The sequence below is a fragment of the Octopus bimaculoides genome, chromosome 10 (assembly GCF_046866305.1).
Source record: "Octopus bimaculoides isolate indiv1 chromosome 10, ASM4686630v1, whole genome shotgun sequence".
Classification (NCBI taxonomy): Eukaryota; Metazoa; Mollusca; class Cephalopoda; order Octopoda; family Octopodidae; genus Octopus; species Octopus bimaculoides.
The window spans coordinates 36,838,176-36,859,918 of NC_142937.1; the positions used below are offsets into that span (position 1 = coordinate 36,838,176).

At 38.4% G+C, this 21,743-nt stretch overlaps 1 protein-coding gene, 1 long non-coding RNA gene and 1 other non-coding gene across 7 annotated transcripts in view; 1 reads left to right on the forward strand and 2 right to left on the reverse strand.

The window, feature by feature from the left end:
* The window catches only part of LOC149133530 (uncharacterized), a 73,527-nt gene that overhangs the window by 49,085 nt on the left and 2,699 nt on the right, over positions 1 to 21,743 (forward strand). Inside the window, exon 3 of one of the 2 annotated variants that reach the window (XR_016243390.1) lies at positions 6,123 to 6,264. The exons of the other annotated variant lie outside the window; for it this stretch is intronic. This is a non-coding gene — a long non-coding RNA (uncharacterized LOC149133530). Of the gene's footprint in view, positions 1 to 6,122; positions 6,265 to 21,743 lie in introns of those variants that run through there. 2 annotated transcript variants of the gene reach the window in all.
* The window catches only part of LOC106879963 (uncharacterized), a 170,051-nt gene that overhangs the window by 15,302 nt on the left and 133,006 nt on the right, over positions 1 to 21,743 (reverse strand). For all 4 annotated transcript variants that reach the window (XM_052971132.2, XM_052971131.2, XM_052971130.2 and 1 more), the window contains exon 7: positions 11,967 to 12,030. In XM_052971132.2, coding sequence (XP_052827092.1) covers positions 11,967 to 12,030 — 64 coding nt within the window. The remainder of the gene's footprint in view (positions 1 to 11,966; positions 12,031 to 21,743) is intronic.
* On the reverse strand, positions 21,117 to 21,227 carry LOC128248978 (U6 spliceosomal RNA). The gene has a single exon (XR_008265121.2). It is a non-coding gene; the product is annotated as a U6 spliceosomal RNA (small nuclear RNA).

The window sequence follows — 21,743 nt, forward strand, 5'->3', positions numbered from 1 at the left end:
ATTTACATTTGACGGATATTTGTCCTCATCTTGTTTGTTGTTAACACAACGTTTCGGCTGATATACCCTCCAGCCTTCGTCAGGTGTGTTGGGGAAATTTCGAACCTGGGTTCTCATTCCTAACGATATTACTATTTTTATTATTATTACTATTATTAATCAGGTCGCTGCCGTGAATCGAACTCAGAACCTTGGGGTTAGTAGCCCGCGCTCTTAACCACTACGCCATATGCCCGTGGGCAATTATGGGGTGAATTTTAAGGCTTATAAATCTATTATTTTTCTATCCTTCCTCAATACTGGTTCCCATATGCTATTCATATCTGCACTCGGTCTGCTTAGGAGGTTGTTGTGTCCTAGCATAAGTGCTGCTTCTTTTAGTTTTCGTATTTTCCAGTGTTGTTCCCTATCTATTATTTTAACTTCATCTCACAGGGGGAGGTGGTTTCCATTTTTCCATACATGATCAGCTATACGCGATTTATCAATATCTCCTCGTGTCACAGCTTTGCGATGTTCTTCTACCCTTATTTTGAGGGGGCGACATGTTCCGCCTTTGTATAACCTACCACAGCTGCATGGGATGGAGTACACACAGTTTTTGGTCATATTCTCTTCTGTTGGTGGTTTTACCCGAAGGAGATATTTGCGAAGTGTTGTATTGCTCTTGAATACTGCCCTGATGTCATATGGGCCGCATATCTTTTGTATCTTTTCGGAGAGGTCTTTCACATAGGGTAGACAGTTTATTGGTTTCATCCTCTCTGCTGTTAGATCATGTGAACTCAATAAATCCATCCATACAGTTCACCATGGAAAAGGAACAGAACAATCAGCTGGCATTCCTGGACGTATTAATAACACGCACCGAGTATGGATTCAGGGCATCTGTATATCTTCAAGCCAACCTTCACTGGACGATACCTTAACTTCAATTCCCACCATCCATACAGTGTAAAGAGAGGAATTGCTCAGTGCCTAAAACACCGAGCAAAGAATATAAGTAGCGATCGTGATACCCACCACGCGGAAATGATCAAGCTCAGTAACAATCTATTAAGAAACAACTACCCCAAGAACATACTATCTACCCCAATTATGAAGAAAAGAGAGGATGAAACCAATAAACTGTCTACAGTCTGTCTACCCTATGTGAAAGGCCTCTCCGAAAAGATACAAAAGATATGCGGCCCATATGACACCAGGGCAGTATTCAAGAGCAATACAACACTTCGCAAATATCTCCTTCGGGTAAAACCACCAACAGAAGAGAATATGACCAAAAACTGTGTGTACTCCATCCCATGCAGCTGTGGTAGGTTATACAAAGCGGAACATGTCGCCCCCTCAAAATAAGGGTAGAAGAACATCGCAAAGCTGTGACACGAGGAGATATTGATAAATCGCGTATAGCTGATCATGTATGGAAAAATGGAAACCACCTCCCCCTGTGAGATGAAGTTAAAATAATAGACAGGGAACAACACTGGAAAATACGAAAACTAAAAGAAGCAGCACATATGCTAGGACACAACAACCTCCTAAGCAGACCGAGTGCAGATATGAATAGCATATGGGAACCGGTATTGAGGAAGGATAGAAAAATAATAGATTTATAAGCCTTAAAATTCACCCCATAATTGCCCACGGGCATATGGCGTAGTGGTTAAGAGCGCGGGCTACTATCCCCAAGGTTCTGAGTTCGATTCACGGCAGCGACCTGATTAATAATAATAAAAATAATAATATAATAATAGTAACATCGTTAGGAATGAGAACCCAGGTTCGAAATTTCCCCAAGACACCTGACGAAGGCTGGAGGGTATATCAGCCAAAACGTTGTGTTAACAACAAACAAGATGAGGACAAATATCCGTCAAATATATATATATATATATATATATATATATATATATATATTTGTATGTGAACAGGGATTAATCTTCTATCTTCACTCCTTTGCGCCACATGGGCTCAACTCCCTCCACTCTTCATCTAACCCCCTCCTCCTGTCTCTCTCCCCTCCCCCACCTCCTGCTCCGACTCCTACTTCTTTGTATGTCTCTTCACCTCTCTTCACTCCTACTTCTCTTCATTCCTACTCTTTCTCTCTTACTCTCTACTCTCCTACTCTCTACACTCTCTCACCCTCTTCCCCTCTCTCTCCCCCCATACCCCTCTTTCTCTTCCTCTTTCTCCCCCCCCATACCCACCTTCCCCCTCTCATACCCATCTTCCCCCTCTCTTACATCCACACCCCCTCATAAGCTCATCACACCCCAACACACTCCTACTCTACCCCATCCAATTCCTTACACCCACCACCCACCCCCACCCTCCACCACCCTCACACCTCGCATCACACCATGCACACACTACAACTGACCAACTACTTTCTCCCTTCCCCATTTTCACACTACATATGTCAAGATCACCAGCATTCTACCTCCCACACACAGCCCCTCGTTCCCGATCACCGTTTGTTATCTCCCCCTTTCTTAGCTCTCCTGAAAAAAGAATTTCTAACTTCTGGTCAGCCATTATTATGATTGACCGTTGACTGAACACTATTCAATTTTTTTTCTCCGTGTTTTTCTCCTTGTCTCCGTATTCTTTCTGTTGAAGAGCGTAGCTCGAAACGTCAAAGACTTTCCGTATTCCCGAGCGTCATACTAATATATCCTTTTGTTTTTTACACCACCTGTCCTCGTCTGTTGTTATTATTTGTATATTCTCCCATATATATATATATATATATATTTATTTATTTATATATATACATACATATATTTTTTTAAAAGTTTCAGCTTAGAGCTGCGGCCATGCTGATGCACCACTGTGTTACTACACTGTTATTACAGGGAGCCTCTTACAATATGTGGCACTTGGTGAAGAATGGAGTTTGATTTAGCAACCCTCATTTGCACCTCCTGTCGCGAGGTAGGTTCATCTGAGACTCTCGATAGGAAGAGGTCCAGCTTTGATTTAAAAACTCCTACATCTACTTTGTGCAGATTCCTCAGGCTTTTTGGGAGAATATTAAAAAGCTGTTGCAGTAACTGGTCCTGAACCGCGATGGCATTGCTGGGATCTTTGACACTATGCAGTGTCGTCCCGTTCTGGCATTGGTGTAGCTTTCAATGCCAAAATTTGGCACAATTCCTTCCAGGATCTTCCAGATGTATATTACTGCATACCTCTCCCGCCTTCTCTCCAGGGAGTAGAGTCTTAGCTGTTTCAGCCTTTCCCAGTAGCTGAGCAGTTGCAAAGAGACAATCTTCTTTGTGAATCTCCTCTGGATTGCTTCAAGGTCCGCTGTTAATTTCAGACTGGTGGGTGACCACAGCTGTGAGCAGTAATCCAGGCGGCTGAGCACGAATGTCCTCCAGAGGATCATCATGGTTTCCTTATCTCTGGTTCTGAATGTTCTCAGGATCCATCCAGCCAATCGTCTGCACTTTGTTGCCATTCTGGTAATGTGCACTTGGAAAGAGGTATCATCACTCATGTCGATACCCAGGTCTCTCACTGATCTAGGCTCAAGGATTGAAATTCCCTGTGGACCAGTATACTCTGTAAGTTTCATATTCAGTTTTGGACGTTGGTAGCGCAGGGCTTGGAATTTTTCAGCATTAAACTGCATATTATTGTCCTCAGCCCATCTGTAAACTGAGTCCAATTCCTGCTGCAGGTGTGCAACATCACTGGAGTTCTGTATTTTCTGCGAGACTTTTGTATCGTCTGCGTAGCTTGCAAGAGTGGCTATCTGGGCACTTAAAGGCATACCTGAGAGAGCGACTATAAAAAGCAATGGTCCGAAGACAGTGCCCTGTGGAACACCGCTCATTATTTGTGTTTTCATAGAGGTGGCTCCATTAGCCACTACTGCCTGACTTCTATCTTTCAGAAAGTCATGTAACCACTCTCCAAGTTTTCCAGCTATGCCAAGATCACACAGTTTGTGGCATATCACACCATGATCCATTTTGTCAAAAGCTTTTGCAAAATCAAGGTATATTACGTCCACATTTGAGTTGTTGAGTAACTGCCTCAACACCCAGTTGTAATGTTGTAAGAGCTGGGTCAGGCAGCTCCTACCTGGTCGAAAGCCATGTTGGGTATCACTCGGCAATTTATTTTCTTCAAGGAATGCGATTAGTTTTCCTCTGACTATCTTTTCCATGACTTTGCTGATGTGTGAAGTCAGAGAGATAGGCCTATAGTCTTTGGCATCTGCTCTGCTTCCCCCTTTATGGATTGGGCATATTATTCCCTCCTTCAGCTTGCTGGGTCATGTATAGCTAGTAGTACATCTTCTTCGCTAATGTTGATGTATTCCATCGTAACTGCCTCACTGGTTATAGGGGAGGTAGCAAAGAAGTCCACTGGTTTGTTCACTTTTCTGAGCTCCAATGGAGTGGTGAAGACACTTTTGAATTGCTCATTCAGTACCTCACTGATCCTAGTCAGACTGTCTGTGAGGGAGCCATCCTTTTCGAAGAGGGGTCCAATCTTGCAGCGTAATGAAAGAAGGCCTTTGGGTTTGACTTAATGTTTTTTATAACCCAGGCTTCTTTGTCTGCTCTCTCCTTCACATAGGATTGTTGCAGCCTTTTTTCGATCTCCATCAGTGTCGTTTTTAGGCGGGACTTTTGGCCATTCTTGGGATGCTGGTTGAGTCGATTTGCAACTTTCGTCTGTCGTCTCATGAGTATCTTCCTCTCCCTTGGAATCTTGTTCCTATTTGTTTTGGCCTTGTGCTCTGGGACATATTTCTGGCTTATGGCTTGCACAGTAGACATGAAACATTCTAGTTTCATGTCAATGTCTGGTGTGGAGAGACATTTTGGCCAATCCTCTCTGAGGATCTCTTTCTGGATCGATTTCCAGTCTGCTTTGTGGAAGTTCAGATTGGAGAGATTTTGGGTGCTTCCTTTAGGCTGTATGTCTCTGGTTTCTTTTGGCCCAAACATAGACAGCTCTATTATGGTGTGATCCGAAACTAATGTCGGCGTCACTTTCACATCATGAACGATGTCCGCAGAGATCTAGAATGTTATTCGCTCTAGTTGGTCTGAGAACAGTTTGCTCCATGAATAGGGCATTGGTGAGGTTGAGCAGGCATTCCACCTGTGCGAGCCGTGTACAGAGATGCTGTCAGTAAGGTGAGGGTTGGCAATGAGTACCGTGAAGAATTCCAGGTAGAGGTAGGGGTCCACCAAGGTTCTGTCCTCAGCCCCCTCCTTTTTATCATAGTCCTCCAGACAATAACAGAGGAATTCAAGACTGGGAGCTCCTCTATGCTGATGGCTTTGCACTAATTGCTGAATCACTATCAGAACTAGAGGAGAAGGTTCAGGTGATGAAGCAGGGACGAGAATCGAAGGGCCTTAGGGTCAACCTAGCTAAAACCAAAGTTCTAATAAGTAGGAAGGTAGACAAAACACAAACCCCTTCAGGTAGATGGCCCTGCTTGATCTGTAGAAAAAGTGTAGGTAGAAACTCTATAAGATGTACCCAGTACAAGCTATGGACACATAAGAGGTGCAGCAATATCAAAGGCAGGTTAACTAGGAAGTTAGTTTTCGCATGTGGCAGATGTTCAGGTGCAATAAACATTGAAAATATGCAGAAAACAACTTCTGTCTCATTCCAGGGAGAAAAACTAGAGGTAGTTGATAGCGTCCGCTATCTGGGTGACCAAGTTAGTAGTGGGGGTGGGTGCGCTGAAAGGGTAGCTGCTAGAATAAGAATAGCCTGGGCGAAGTTCAGAGAGGTCTTACCTCTGCTGGCGACAAAGGGCCTCTCGCTCAGAGTAAAAGGCAGACTGTATGACGCATGTGTACGAACAGCCATGCTACATGGCAGTGAAACATGGGCCTTGGCTGCTGATTTGGCAGTTCGATTTGGCCCCATGCAACTTACTGCTTTGTTGGCTTGTTATAGTAACATAGCACGTCAGGCTCAGGCCTGAGCCTGACAAGCTGTTTTTGCAATGAGGTTACAAAACTTTAAATTGCATGGGGCCTGAATCAAACTGTTTTTAGATAGTAATATCCATAATTCCTACTAAATGTGTTGAGAACCTCTTTCTTTGAATTGATGTGATTATTGTGTTTCAGTTGTGATTCTGTCTACAAGATGGTATGGAGTAATTTAACGGGAAAATTGGCTACAGATCAATAGTGTATTACAGAGAGATGTTTGATACAATAGGACATAAGAAGTAGAAAAATAGCTTAAAGTTTCTAGCTGAAGAATGAAAGGAGTTATTGACTGAAGACCTCAAGAGCTGATGTATCCATCTGAAGAGAGAAAAGTGAAATCGGACAAAACTGTGAAAAGCACTTGAAAGTTACGACTTTCATTTTCTGAATCATGATAATCTATAACCACTTCTGTAACCTAAGACACACACCTGATAGGTTCCAAGTTAGATTTTTCAGGTAAATTAGTTTTATTCTCTGAGCATAACAATAAAATTGCAACATCTCAATGGCAAGACATTCTCAATACCACTTTCAATAGATATCTGCATATTGGTTTCTACTGTGGAATCAGTTGGATTAAATTGCAAGGTGAAATACTTAAAACGGAATTATACATCATCAAGTCCTCTTAAGTACACATATAAGGAACCTCAGTTTACAGTGACACAAACTAACTTTACACCTTTATTAGCCAATCACTATTCAATGTCACTAATAGAAAGGTTCTGTCCTCAAGTTGTATCATCAAACAAGAGTGTCCTAATAAAATGACAAACATAGTCATTGCTCCAAAAGGGATCCATTTCAGGTCAATGTTTCTCTTCTTATTTACTGGCAAGACATTTTCCTTTGTACAAACTTCAATGGTAAAATTTCCTCAACAGAATAATTCATCACAAACAAACAGTGAAACTATTATATTAAAAGAAGTAATTAATCAATGAATGCAAATTCATGAATGAAGACATGTGCACACACACTGAAGAAGCAAGAGTAGACAGGGACAGAGAAATGTTTGCACATTGACTTAGACTGGACAATGTTTGCTGAGGTATGGGTATCAGAGTTGGAGGAGGAAATGAAAAGACATGGGGAAAGAAGTCTAAAGGCTATATAGACCAGATGACAAATGTTCCAAGATCTGGAAAGAGATGTTTTGATGTCTCATTTTATGATCTGTTGACATAACTTAGTGTTATAATAGCGTAGAGCTGTTTGGCTCTAATGTTACCAATTGCATTAGAGGATATGGTCTTGCACAATAGGTGGGAGACATACAAAGAAGAACACATTTATACATAATTTCTCGCTAACTATCTATCTAGCTCTCTTTTTATCACACACACACATAAACCGAAACACATACAGAAGTATAAGCGCAATGTTTAATATGACAACTTTGCATGGAAGATTAATAACAAAGAAATACAGAAAGAAAATTCAAACTATATATATATATATATATACAAAAGAAGAGAGATAGATAAAAAGATTCAGAAGCAGAGAGAGAAAAAAACACACTGATGGATGTATGAAGTTGCATCTGTCTAGATATCCATACATCATATATATATATATATGTATATGGGTATGCATACATATATATATATATACACACACACATACATACATATATATATAGGCATGCACATATGTACATATATGTGTTTGTATGTACCTTTAAAATAAATGCACTGAGTGAAAAACAAAAGAGAAAACAAGAAAAAAATCCAAATAAAAAAGAAACATACTACTCATCCCAACACAGTTCTGCCCCTTACTCCACCCCAATTTCATAAAAGGGAGGCAGGATGCATGTGCAAAATATAGAAACAGATAAAAAAAGAAAAAAAATCTCAGAATTTTTGCAGAAAACCTATTTGTGTCAAACTTTGATGTATGTCTGTGGTACAGCATTCTCAAGGTGGATGTGGCATTAGCTCATTTTGAAATGTCTTGTCAACCTTTATCCACCTTATTTCTATGCATACAAACACATACATGCACACATAATACATACATACTTAATATGTATATATACACAGGCACTTATTATATATACAAACATACATATATATAAATTTATAATACTTTGTGTATAGGTGTATGCATGTATAGACACATACATACACATACACATAATACTAAGGTATATAATTCTCATCATCATTATTGTTTATATGTTCATTTGTTTGCATGTATGTTGGTGTGCACACACGAATATAAACATGCATTCATGGATGTTTTATAATGTCAGAAATACAAAACAAGACAAGAGAATGCAAGTAAAAGACAGAGACTAATGTAGCAGCAGTATGGCCAGTGTTGCAGGAATTAATATAAATATATACTTTCCACTAATATGAAACTTTTAATAGACATATGCTTACATATACATGTATACAAAAGTAAGTATATATATATATATATATATATATAGGGGGCATTATTACAGAAAATAATAACGCCACACAGTGGACTTCTCAAAATAACCACATTTAGTACCTAATGCGAGGAAAAAACAACCAACAGAAGACGACCAACTTTCTTTTAAATAAAGTTTATTTAAAAGAAAGTTGGTCGTCTTCTGTTGGTTGTTTTTTCCTCGCATTAAGTACTAAATGTGGTTGCATTTGTCAAACTGCTGAATAAACACATACACATACACACACAGAGTCAAACCAAATATTAAAAATAACAAAACAAAAGAACGCAATTTATTAGCTTGACACTCAGTCGAGGTGGGAAAAAGAGTGGGATTTTTACATTTCAAGCATAGCTCCTTGTGAGAAAGAGGAGAAAGGAGAGATCCAGAGAAAGAAAAAAAGACCAGGAAAAGCACGTGTGCATGTGTGTGTGTGTGTGTATAATTGGAGGATATGTTAACCTCGTGAAGGGATGGTTGCATCCAAGGAAATACTAGTTCAACACCTAGAATTGTTGGGGAATGAAATTCCCTTAAAACAATAGGTATATATTAAGCATATAGTTTATATCCAGTTAAAAGAAAATTATTTATTATTAACAAATTGGTCATCTTTGCTTCTTACAGCTATTTCAATTAATACTCAATAATTTAATTATAAATTTGTACATTAAATTTGCATTTACGTGACATGAGCATAATTTCATCAGAGAAAAAACAAACGATGTACCTTGTGATGTTATATTTGGACCTGTCAAGTTGCTCATGTCACATAAATGCAAATTTAATGTACAAATTTGTAATTAAATTATTAAGTATTAATTGAAATGGCTGAAAGAAGTGAAGATGACCAATAGGGTTGTATGTGCACGTGTATTCACTTTTCATGTGGAAACAGCTGCGTGAATTGCTTCCATATTTGGGATGCATGAATAATTTGACCTCGAATACATAACAGGGTCTTCAGTTTATTTTTTTACTAAAACTAAATAATATTGCTTTATATATATGATTCACTTCTTTATAAAGATTTCTCAATGTTAACTTCTGGCATTGACATAGCAATGGCGAAATTTTCTATTTCCATTTGTGAAATCTCTCACTCTGTATTTTAATGTTTTCATTTCAAGTTTTAATTTACTATTTGCAAACAACCTGTTTCCATTTGCAAAATCTCTCTCTATTTTAATGTTTTCATTTCAAGTTTTAATTTGCTATTTGCAAACAACTACGATACATTACTGAAAGAAATGTTTACTAAGTTCACAAATTTAAATATTCGGTAAAAGATAGTTTTTAATGAGCTTTTATTTATACAATTTTTATCATTCCATGTTTACTTCAGTCATTGTTCGCAATGTTATCTCTCTCTCTCCCTCACGCATACACACTCCAGGTTTAATTTCATTACTACACAAATAGCACATTAGAATGAGGTTCTTCTGAAGGGTCTCTGGAGTAATTTTACATGACAGGGTCCATAGTTCAGAAATGAGGGAATTTCTCTAGGTCAATCAGCTACTTCTTCACACAGAGAGATCATAGCTCCAGTACTGTGGACATGTGATTAGATTGTTGCCAGAAAGAATTACAAGATGGATTCTTCAAGCTGAGCCAAGTGGCAGGAAATCTAGGGACAAACCAAGAATGAGATGATTATGATTGGATAATATCCATAGTCTCAGTTGATCAATGCAAGGGAATCCAGCTGGAAAGTCTAATGACAGTTGCTTCAGAGAGGACTCAATGGAGGAGATGGCTGAGGACACTACCACCATGACTTTCCCTGGAAAAGTGGGCAGAGAAGATGGATGGAACATAAAATGCTATTACATGAGAAAACCTGTGGATGATCCTTGCAATTAATTCTTGATTATTTATTATTATGGAAAATAAATACTACCTGTAAAAGAAAACAATGTTCAGCATGTATCTCCTCAGCTCGGTTTTAAAATTATTGTCCAAGCCAGGTCTCATTACTGTGTGTAACAGAATTGGAATTAGTATTTTAATTCAACCACAGAATGATAATTTCCAAATAATATAAAGGTTATAGGCTGTTATCTAGGCTAATTGGCACTATCACATTCAAAATAACAAAATTATTTTGACTGTAGGAAACTGTGCTGAGATGGTTTATATGACTGAGGGATAAAATCAGTAACAAAAATACTGCTTTTAATTCACTGCTTTTTAAACCCACTTTTGTAGTCATAGTTTCGACACAATGAAGCATTAGTCGGAGACCCCCTTTGGTCATGACTGACTATGGGATTGCACCTAGAAAGTTACCCTCCAAGGCACAAGTCCGGGCTAGGTTGTTTATGGAAGACTAACAGTCACCCATGCATACCAGCCTCCCCTCTCCACGCCGCTGATGTTATCCAAGGGAAAGGCCGATATAGCTTGGCATCAGTGACATCGCAACTCATTTCTACAGCTGAGTGAACTGGAGCAACATGAAATAAAGTGTCTTGCTCAAGAACACAACATGCAGCCCGGTCTGGGATTCGAACTCACAACCTCACTGTCGTAAGATCGACGCTCTAACCACTGAGCCATGTGCCTTCATGAAACATTTGTACACACACACAAACATAGAAAGGCAGGCACATACTTTAAGTAAACAGCATCCCACCCTTATAACCGTATCATGCTGAAGGCTCTAGATCTCATGAAAGTACCAAAGTTAAGGCACTAATGAACCTGGTTAGTACTTAGAAGGGTACAACTTTAGGAAACCAGTCTGCTGTATTCTCTTCAAAAGGTAGCAAAGAAGGAATATCTTACTCCAATTACATCCTATCATCTTTAAAATTGAAACAACACATGGAATAATGTAGTCCTAGGTGTACTGTGTCTCAGAAAAAAAAAAATAGATGAGTGTGATCATGGTTGGAACATTTAAGATTACAAATCATCTACATAAAGAGTTCATTTGGTGGAGGAAGTGGGGTGTGTGACTAACATACAACACCAATATCATCATTATCGTTTAATATCCGCTTTCCATGCTGGCATGGGTTGGGCGGTTTGACTGAGGACTGGCAAGCCAGGAGGCTGCACCAGGTTCCAATCTGTTTTGGCAAGGTTTCCACAGCTAGATGCCCTTCCTAACACCAACCACTGTGAGTGTAGTGGGTGCTTTTTCTGTGCCACCGACATGGGAACCAGTCAAGCGGCACTGGCATCAACCACCTTCGAATGATGCTTTTTACATGCCACCAGCACGGGAATCAGTCAGGTGGCACTGGCATCGACCATGCTCGAATGGTGCTTTTTATGTGTCACCAGCACTGGCATCAACAACGTTTGAATGGTGCTTTTTACATGTCACCGCCATCGGTCATGCTTGAATGGTGCTTTCTACATGCCACTGGCACGGGTGCCAGTTAGGAGGCGGCATTGGCATTGGCCACACTCGACAACAATAATATGACTACTGCCAATAAAAAAAAATCCTAACATTGGATATACAGATGTAAAAAGAGGGGAGGGAGGACTTCTCTCATTCATGTGACTTTTAACAATGTACAGTGTCTGCAACTTACCAGTTCTACCTCAGCTGTTGGTTTACATACAACACTGCTTGTCTTGCTAACATCAGCTAATACTCTGAAACATAGATAACATAAGGTAAGTGTCCTATCAAACTGTAGAGGGCTTCATTCTGTAGCACACAGTAAAGGTTGTTTTCCCCATTCCTCACTCATTCTCTCTTTTTCTCCAACATTTCTCTTTCTTTAGATATATATAATCTGTTACTGTCAGTTTCACACATGCCATGTGAATAAAATCTACAACAGCCATCTCAGAATGGTACCAGTTCCATCATATACAAAGTACATTGTTTAGGGAAGTAGAGTAATTTATTAACACAATTCACTTCAGTTTGGTAAGTTTTAATGCATACAATGTAAAGGGGACAATCACTTATTTTTAGACAATATTCTTAGTCTTAGGTATACCTCATGCACACAGATGTGTATACATAGGTACTATGTACGTGTACATAAGCAAACATACATGTGTTTGCATATAATACGTGTATATGTGTATTGTTAAGGTATTATTTCTGTCACATTTGCTTTTCCTAACTTTCTTGCAGTTGTGTCTGTTCGTTATTGGTTTCGTTAATGATTGAGAGATATTTTCACTTATTTTCTATGGTTTTTCTGTTTATATGTTACCACGTTGTTTGCTTAGATTTTGATATTCTTATTTAATGAATCTGAGAGAGAAATACACTTTCCTTAATAACTAGAGAGGATGCTGCATATTCTATGCTATATGGCAAAAAAAAAAAAATAAATAAATAATAATAATAATAGTAATCTGAAATCAAGGCATAGAGATTCTTGCTAAATGGCAAAGAATCTGTCAGTAAGAGACACCAACAATTCTTTCAACAAAACAGTTTCTTTTTCTTTCTTTTTTCCTCAATCCAAAATGATTTCAACAAGAACTTGGTAAAAATATGGTAGGAGTCAATGCAATGCCAAGAACAAGAGAAATAGAAGAATTTGCAAAAACAGTTTAGGATGAGCAACAAAGGCATTACCAAAGAAAGGACTGGTCATAGCAACAAACCCAATATCTGAACAGCTGTTGAAAGCAATAACAACAGAAGTAATGCAATTACTGGAAAAAAGAAAAAAAGAAATGGAGGTACTAGGCCATGGTAAAATTCCAAAGTTCTGGTATATATATTTAATCAGGCCACATATGCAAACAGAGAGGTTTAATGAGCCAGAAACAACTAAGTGATGGTGGGGAAACCACCTAAAAATCCCAAACTAAAGAATACATAAATTCCATAACTATCAACCAATAATCTATCTTCCCTTAACCTGCAAAAATTTCGACAGTAATAATACAGAATGTAAATAAACATCTGTGGGAGTGTGGGGAGAGGGATAACATGTTTCTAAAAGAGCAGAAAGGATACTGCAATGGCTCACATGGCAGTAAAGACTAATGCATGTAAAGGATAAGAGATAAAAGATAAAGGCAACTGAAATGAAAATTAATTAAGAGCACAAATAAAGTGCAAGACAAGGCAACTGAGATATGAGAGAATTACATCAAAGACGGATATAGAATTACTGAAAAATGAACGAGAGACAGTGCTCAACAAACGAAAATGAAAGACGACGGGGTGGTGCTATGGCTATGGCCTCTAACTGGCATTATGTTGGAGAAAGGGATCTCTTAGCTTCTTGAAGCTTTACTTTGATCATCTGCTCATGGTACTGATGTTATGATATTTCCCATAATCCTAATTGCTACATATTGCGGTGCTCTAAAACACTGCAGATTCTGGAGTGTAGTGTTGTTTTTGCTACCTCTTCATCTATCCACAGTCTCCTTTGCTTCATGTGCTTTCTAAACACTTTTGGGCAGGGTACTTCAAAATGTGAAATGCACAATGCAAAACATTACACAAAATTTGTTAGTGATGTTGATAACTACAGGCAAAATTGAATATAAGGGGAAAAAAAACAAAGTGTAGGATGGTGGAAGGGTCAAGTGGGAGAGCTGTAAAATTTTAACAATCCTTTAATCCTGTTCCTCTGGAAACAACGCAACGCAACCACTAATCACACCATCGAAAGAAAATAAGGATTTTAAAATCACAATGAGTGACAGGTTAAAAATACAGAAAAGACTACAACAGAACAATAATATAAATTAAAGAGAAGACATTTTTGGTTGGCAACATCATTGTGGAATATATTTGTTAGATCATGAAAGAAGTAACTGGTGACACAGATGATGATGATGATGATAATGGTGGTGGTGGTGGTGATGATGAAGATGACTTTGTTGATGGTGATTTCGGAGATGTTAGTCATTATAATGATAACAATGGTACTCATGGCAGTGGCAATGAAAGCGATTATATATGGAAATGGTGGTGTAGATGGTATTGTCAACTATGTTGATTACAACGCAGTAGGTGATGGTGATGATGACTGAGTAGGAGGAGGATAGTCTCATAGCACTGACAGTAAAATAAAGAAACTGTTATTAGTTGTGGTGGAAATGATGATAAAGGTGATGATGATGAAGAGGATGTGGATGTGGATGCTAGCAGCAATATTGAACATAACGCTGAAGGCAATAAATGATGACGATGATGATGATGATGATAATTGGTAACAATCTCCACATATAGTGAAAAGTCACAATAACATGAATGGTGTGATGATGAAGAAAACGATGATGATCATTATCATCATGGTGCGAGGAAGTGAACCAGTACTGACAGCAATGTGCATTATAGGGATTGCAAGTGCACTAAAAGGCATGTTGAATATATCATAGTCATGCATCAATGGAATACAAAGTGACATCAATGCAGAAACGGTGAAGAGGGGAGAGGAGGGGATGGGTGTCAAAAGATGTACGGAGTCATGAAACGCAGTGCAACACAGTGGGAAGGTGGGGAAGGGGGGGGGATAAGGAGTGATAACTATTAGAATTTCATGAGATCCATTCCAGTATGTATGCATATATATATATATATATATATATATATATATACATACACATATATGTATGTATGTATGTATGTATGTGTGTGTGTGTGTGTGTATATATATATATATATATATATATATATATATATATATATATTATCATCATCATTATAGGTTTAACATCAGCTTTTCCATGCTTGCATGGGTCAGACAGGACTTGGTGACCCAGACATTCTACATTCTATAGTGTAATGCTTTTCTAGTCGCCAATACCCTCCTGCTTCTAAGCAAGATAACATTACCTCTAGTTCTTCAAACATGACCAGCTCATGATTTTCTCAGACGATTGCAGGCAAATGACACCATTTTTCTATCATTGGCGGATATGTTTACAACCAGTGAGCAGATATGAAGACAAGAAGTTCTATACACACACACCACACACACATGTGTGTGTGTATGCGTGTTGACCATGTCACCAACAGTTTTGTTTAACATTCGCAGGTGAATTCATCATTAGCCAACTGTCAATCTCCTTTCATACTTTCACAAACTTACCTGTGCAGCCTTGTTTTTTAGCCCCTATCATCCTTTAAATCCACCTTCTAGTATGTTCCTCCAAAATACACAAGCCAATCAACCCAGAAACCTCACTGAGCCCAAGGACCATATCTTGCAAGTTACTCGGTGACCTCACTAGTGCCAGCGAATGAAAAAAGCACTCAGAATCCTCTGTAAAGTGGTTGGTATTAGGAAGAGCATTCAGCTGAAGAAACCATGCCAAAGCAGACTTTGGAACCCAACACAACCTTCACATATCATCCTGACTATGCCAGTATGGAACATGGAAATTAAATGATGATGATATCTGAGACACACAAACACAGATATACGAGGTCTGATGAATAAGTATCTGGACTGTTGCTATAGTAACAAAGCTAAAGCATGCAGAAAGACTGACCTTGAACTCTGCTGTGCACGACGTTCTAGCTCGCTTCTGTTGTTTACAGCAGTGCTTGGAAGGAAGGTGTGTAGCATGTGATCATCGCATTGACCATGACAGAGAAAGTTGTCAAGGTGTGATACCTGCTCAGAGGCCTACGCAAGGTTGCAGAAAGTCTATGGAGTGGAGTGTATGAGCTGCACACAAGTGTATGAGTGGTTCAGATATTTCCAAGATGGCCAAAAAATGTCAATATTGACAAACATTCTGGGAGACCTACAACCAGCAGAATTGAGAAAAACATCGCAGATGTATGTGCAGCTGTGAGAGGAAATCGTCGAATCACCATCCGTGAGTTATTAGAGGATGTGCAGGTTAGTTACAGTTCAGTTCAGTCTATTATCACTGAAGATTTGGGTATGAGACGTGTGTCTGCTAAGTTTTTGGCAAAAAGACACTCGGGTTTCAGTTGCACAAGATCTTCTAGACTGACCGTGTCTAAAATGATGAAAACTTTTTGTATGCTTCTGAGCAGGTATCACAAAGCTTTTAGCAAAATTTGATGCAGATTCTCTACTTAACTTTCTTTGTCATGGTCAATGCGACGATCACATGCTACACACCTTCCTTCCAAGAACTGCTGTAAACAGCAGAAGTGAGCTAGAATGTTAATACTTAGTGCACATGCACAGCAGAGTTCAAGGTCAATCTGTGCCAAGTGGCTTTACTCTGCATGCTTTAGGTTCGTTACTATGGAAACAGTCCGGATACTTATTGATCAGGCCACATACATACATACATACCATCATCATCACTTTTACCTTCACATTTTTTTTTCATGCCAGTACATGTTGGAGGAGATTTATTAAGGCAGTATTAATTATATGGCCGGATGCCCTTCCTGCCACCAAACCTTCATTATTTTCCAAGCAAGCTACTTTTCATCCCACTGATTTCACACATGTTAAAATCATCAAACTACAGGACATATTGTTACAGAAGATGTCAAGATATCAACATCATTGCTCAAGCAGATGCAGGAGTAAACACGCCTGAATGCACATGCATATGCACACACACACACACACACACACACACACACACAAACACACACACTTTCAAATAATGGTCTCAAATTTTAGTACAAAGCCAGCAGATTTCGGGGGAGAGGCTAAGTCAATTACAGTGAATCTCAGGATGAAAGTTAAAGTTGACCTCACTGGAATTTGAACTCAGAATGTAAAGACAGCCTAAATGCTGCTAAGCATCATGCCTGGCATGCTAACGAATCTGCCAGCTTGCTGCCTTATTAATGCAAAAAAGGTTTCTGGGTTAGATAATTTTGATCGATCTTTCAAACATAGGTCTTTTCAAAGGGAATGGTGAGGTAAAGGCCAGTGGTAGTGGATGAAGAGCTAAGGACAGTGGCTGGTGTGAGAAGCTGACAAAGCAAGTGGAACATGGTAGGAGTCAGAGAGAGATATGGCTACTACTGTAGTTAAGACCCAGATTATCTCCAATCAAGTGGACATACAGACATGTCAATAGACATGCCAGCAATGTCCATAACATCAATATTATTTTCTTTGATATATTAACTCTCTAAGAATAATAAGATCATATTTTCAAAGAGTATCAAGATATGATTTGATGGTGATTTGGCTTCAATGTTTAGCAAATCAAGTAATCAAATAGAGGTGGTTGGCATCAGGGCAGTAGTGAAAGATGGCTGGCAGTGTAGTGTGAGTTAGGATTCAGATTTGACAGATTACTCTGTCAAATGTAATGCTTATTTATTTACATTATTTTGAATTATTCATGTGTAATCTTTTAGCTTTGAGATTTCAAAGATGGGATTGTTTATTTTTTAGAATGACACTGCAGGGTAGGTTTGAGAGGTCAGATCTGGCTGGTTAGAATATAAAACAGGTAGAGTATTTGGGTATGATATGGTTGGTTTAAATGCTAATGGGTTAAGTTGTGAGAGGAGCACAGACACAATTATAGAGATATAAAAGGGAACCACCAAGAAGTGACAAAAACACACAAAATGTGGGGTAGGATGGAAAATGGCTCAAGTGTTGGTAGGCAAATGCTGAGAATTTGAGTTGAAATATAGAACATGACACTCTTAATTAGCATTTCTTTAATTAAAGCCCTTATAAATTTCTTAGGAGTTACAAAAGGCAGCTTTTAAGAAGTTGGAGCTTGAGTCTTGATTTTTATGTGAGAGACAGAAAAGGGGGAGAGAGAGAGAGAGAGAGAGAGAGAAAGAGGAAGAGGAGAGAGTATGACAAAGACAGAGTGAGAAAGGGAGGGAGAGAGATAGTGACATGGAGAGAGACAAGGGGAGATATAGTGAGAGAGAGACAGAGTAAGAGAGGGAAGGGGAAAGATAGTGACAGAGAGAGAGGGTGAGAGAGTAAGAGATAGATAGATAGATAGATAGATAGAGTATGTGTGTGTTCCTCCTGGATAGGACAGCAGTCTGCAGCAGATAAGACTCCCGGAAGATCTAATATCTATTCCGGACAGCTCGGTGAAGTGAGGCGTAGGGAACAGAGTCCTCTGAGAAAGTTACATTACTTTCTGCTTGCTTTCAGTCAACCAAGCAGAATAGAATGCTGCTACTTTTAACTTAACGGTTGAGTGGTTAACTATAGAAAGAATCATCCTCCTGTTGAAAAAGAACAAAGCAAACCAAAATAGAATAAAACAAAAAGAAAAATACTGTCCAAATTTGGCAAAATCATTTCTATATGGCTATTGATGTAAAATATAAGACAATGACAAAGATATATTTCGCTAGCGAGATGTAATATTGGAAACTAGAAATTATGGTAAGGAGACAAAGAGCTCCCAAGATCAGCAGAGCAACTTCGGATAGAATTACAGAGCATAAACTTTACAGCAGGATGCACTTCATAGACTTGGCCATTCTATAGTGTATGTAAGGAAGAATTGTGCTTGTGTGTGTCTGTACTGTGAGTTATAAGTTAATGCATATTAACTTATACACACACACTGCTCTCACAGCATGCACAGACATACACATATATAGATTACCACCTGTGAGACAGTATATTATATAATGTATAATGCTAGTTGTGTTAAATTATATGTGAATAGCTAAGCTATACATACATACACACACACACATATATATATATATTCTTTGTGATTAACTCCAAACGTTACAGTACAGACAGAAAGCTTTCAGTTTGTGCCATTGATCTAGTTCAATGTACAAAACTGGCAACATAGACATCACATATGTGGTGTGTGTGTGTGTGTGTGTGTGTGTGCATGTATTATATAATATATCTTATCATCATCACCATTATCATGATTCAATGCCCATATTCCATGTTGGCATGAGTTGAACAGTTTGACTAGTGCCAATAGGTCCAAAGCCTGCATCCTGTTCCAGTGTCTGCTTTGGTATGGTTTCTACTGTTAGATGCCCTTCCTAATACTGACCACTTCACAGTTTTACTGGGTGCTTTTTCCATGGTACCAGCATTGATGAAGTCACCATGCTGCCTGCAAGATTGAGTTCCCTTCAAATCAGTGGAGTTACAGTAGAGATTGAAGAGGTTATATGCTATTGGATGAAGGATTAAAGTGAGCAAAAAAGGGCCAGAACAGAAAAGTCTCTTACTGTAAGGGGGGGAGCTATACAGCTATTCACATTATAAAGGGAATGGTGAGAGTGGTCAGAATAAAACTGGGGAGAAATAGTAGTAAGGTGTAAGGGTAGACCCTCAAAATATGAGGTGAGTTGAAGTGAGTGTGGACAGAACATGAAATGTGTGTGTGTGTGTGTGGGGGGGGGGTAGACTGCAAGAGTGTATGGGAGAGTGAGAGATGGTTTTTCTAAAAATTTAATTGCAAAGTCTTCGATAATATTGTTAAAATTAATTTTACATAAAACCTCTGCTTCTATACTTAGTAGAGATAAGGCATCCCAAATATTATCTTAGCAAATTTAAAGTGATTTCTTTTGTGCTGTAAACCATTTACCATTTCTGTGGTGCCCCCTCCTTCCATTGATGCCCTAAGCATGTGCTTATTTTGCTTAATGGTTAATCTAGTGCTGCCTCTCACTCATTCCCTCTCTCTAACCACATTTAAGAGCAATTTCAAAGGGAATGAAAAGTAAAAACTTTTACCTTGTTATTTTTTATGGTTAGACCTAGGTTTCGAATCTCTTTAGCAAATAAAATAATTTGCTAGGGGAATCCTCATCAGTAACCGTGCCATAACAATTAACATATAATTTAGAGACAAATAACACGTGTCTCATCATTATATGTTATAATTTTTCAAATTCACCAGGCAAGTGCAGTTTCAGTCGGCAGTGAATGAGAAAATGCCAAACTGATTTTCGAAATGCTAAAATCATGTACGTAAAATATACAGGGTAGCAAATATTTTTATGAATTTCACTACCAGTGGCCTAACATGCATGAAAAGTCAATAGACAATATATTCTCAATATTAAATAGTGTACATTTAAACACAAGAGAAACTACCTATTACAGGTAATTTTACACACTAGAAGAAGCAGTCAAAATGACCAAAACCACATTTAAGAGCAATTTCAAAGGGAATGAAAAATAAAAACTTTTACCTTGTTATTTTTTTATGGTTAGACCTAGGTTTCAAATATATATATATATATATATATATATATATATATATACTGAACCCATGCGCTCATTATATATATTTCATAGTACCCTTACACTCTATATACCTACATCAAAGTAAAGTTAAATGCATTATATAAAGTCTTGGGGCACATGCATGGTTTTTCTAGTTAAGAACTGCACTTCATGATGAGATGATTCTGAGTTCAAATCTGCAGCAGAGAAACTTTAACCCTCTAACATTCCGATTATTTTATCAAATATAATTCTTATTTATTCAGACTGCTTTGAATTAATCCTGCATTATCTCGTAGGTTCAAGACTTCGATGATGTGATTGTTTATTTTTAGAAGAACATTACAGGGCTGGTATAAGGAGGCTGACTCTAGCTGGTTTGATTATGGAACAGGTAGTGTATTTGGACCACATATATCCAGTTTAAATGATAAAGGGTTAAGGAAGTGCCTTCTACCACAAATCAGGTTCATGAAGATTGAAGGTGAAATTAGCAAATATACACCCACACACTTATGTACAATGACAGGCACTTTTATTTTGCCATTATCAGTTCCAGCATGAGAGCTCCATTCCATATTTTCTAACATAGCCACTGTTCCATTGTTAGAAAATATGGAATGTTTCACAAATTTGCATGTCCTCCTTGCAAAGAAGTCATGCTAATCTTCTTTGTATCACTCCAATTTTAGTTAATATATGTACAGCCAAAACAAGTACCCAAAACATGCAGAAGCTTGCACAGATGCACACATACACATAATGCAGACATGTATATGAAACTGAGAGACAGAGAGAAAAACAGAGAAGTCAGAGAGAAAGTAAGGGATGGATCAGAGACAAGTGAGAGGGAGAGATGGAAAAAAGTGGAATGAGAGAGAGAGAGAGAGAGAGAGGAGGAGGGGAGAGATTATAGAAATATTCTCCATAGCAACAGGAAATGGTTTGCTTTTCTTCACAGTTTACATTCTGAAAGGTTTCAGAATTTTAATTGTTTCTCTTTTGACTGTTTTGTGTATTTTGTTCCGCCAATTCTTCAATCACAGCTTCCTGATGAAACCAAAAACTACAAAGAAATTCTATGAAACAACTGATGGCAGGCAAACGAAGTCTTTCTTTCTTTTCTGTTTTCTTTGCATCTTAAAGAACCGTGACACTCTCTTTAGTCATTGTTGTTGTTGTTGATGTTGTTGTTACAAAAGAGGTGGTTCTTGGATGTTTTCATAATATTTCTAA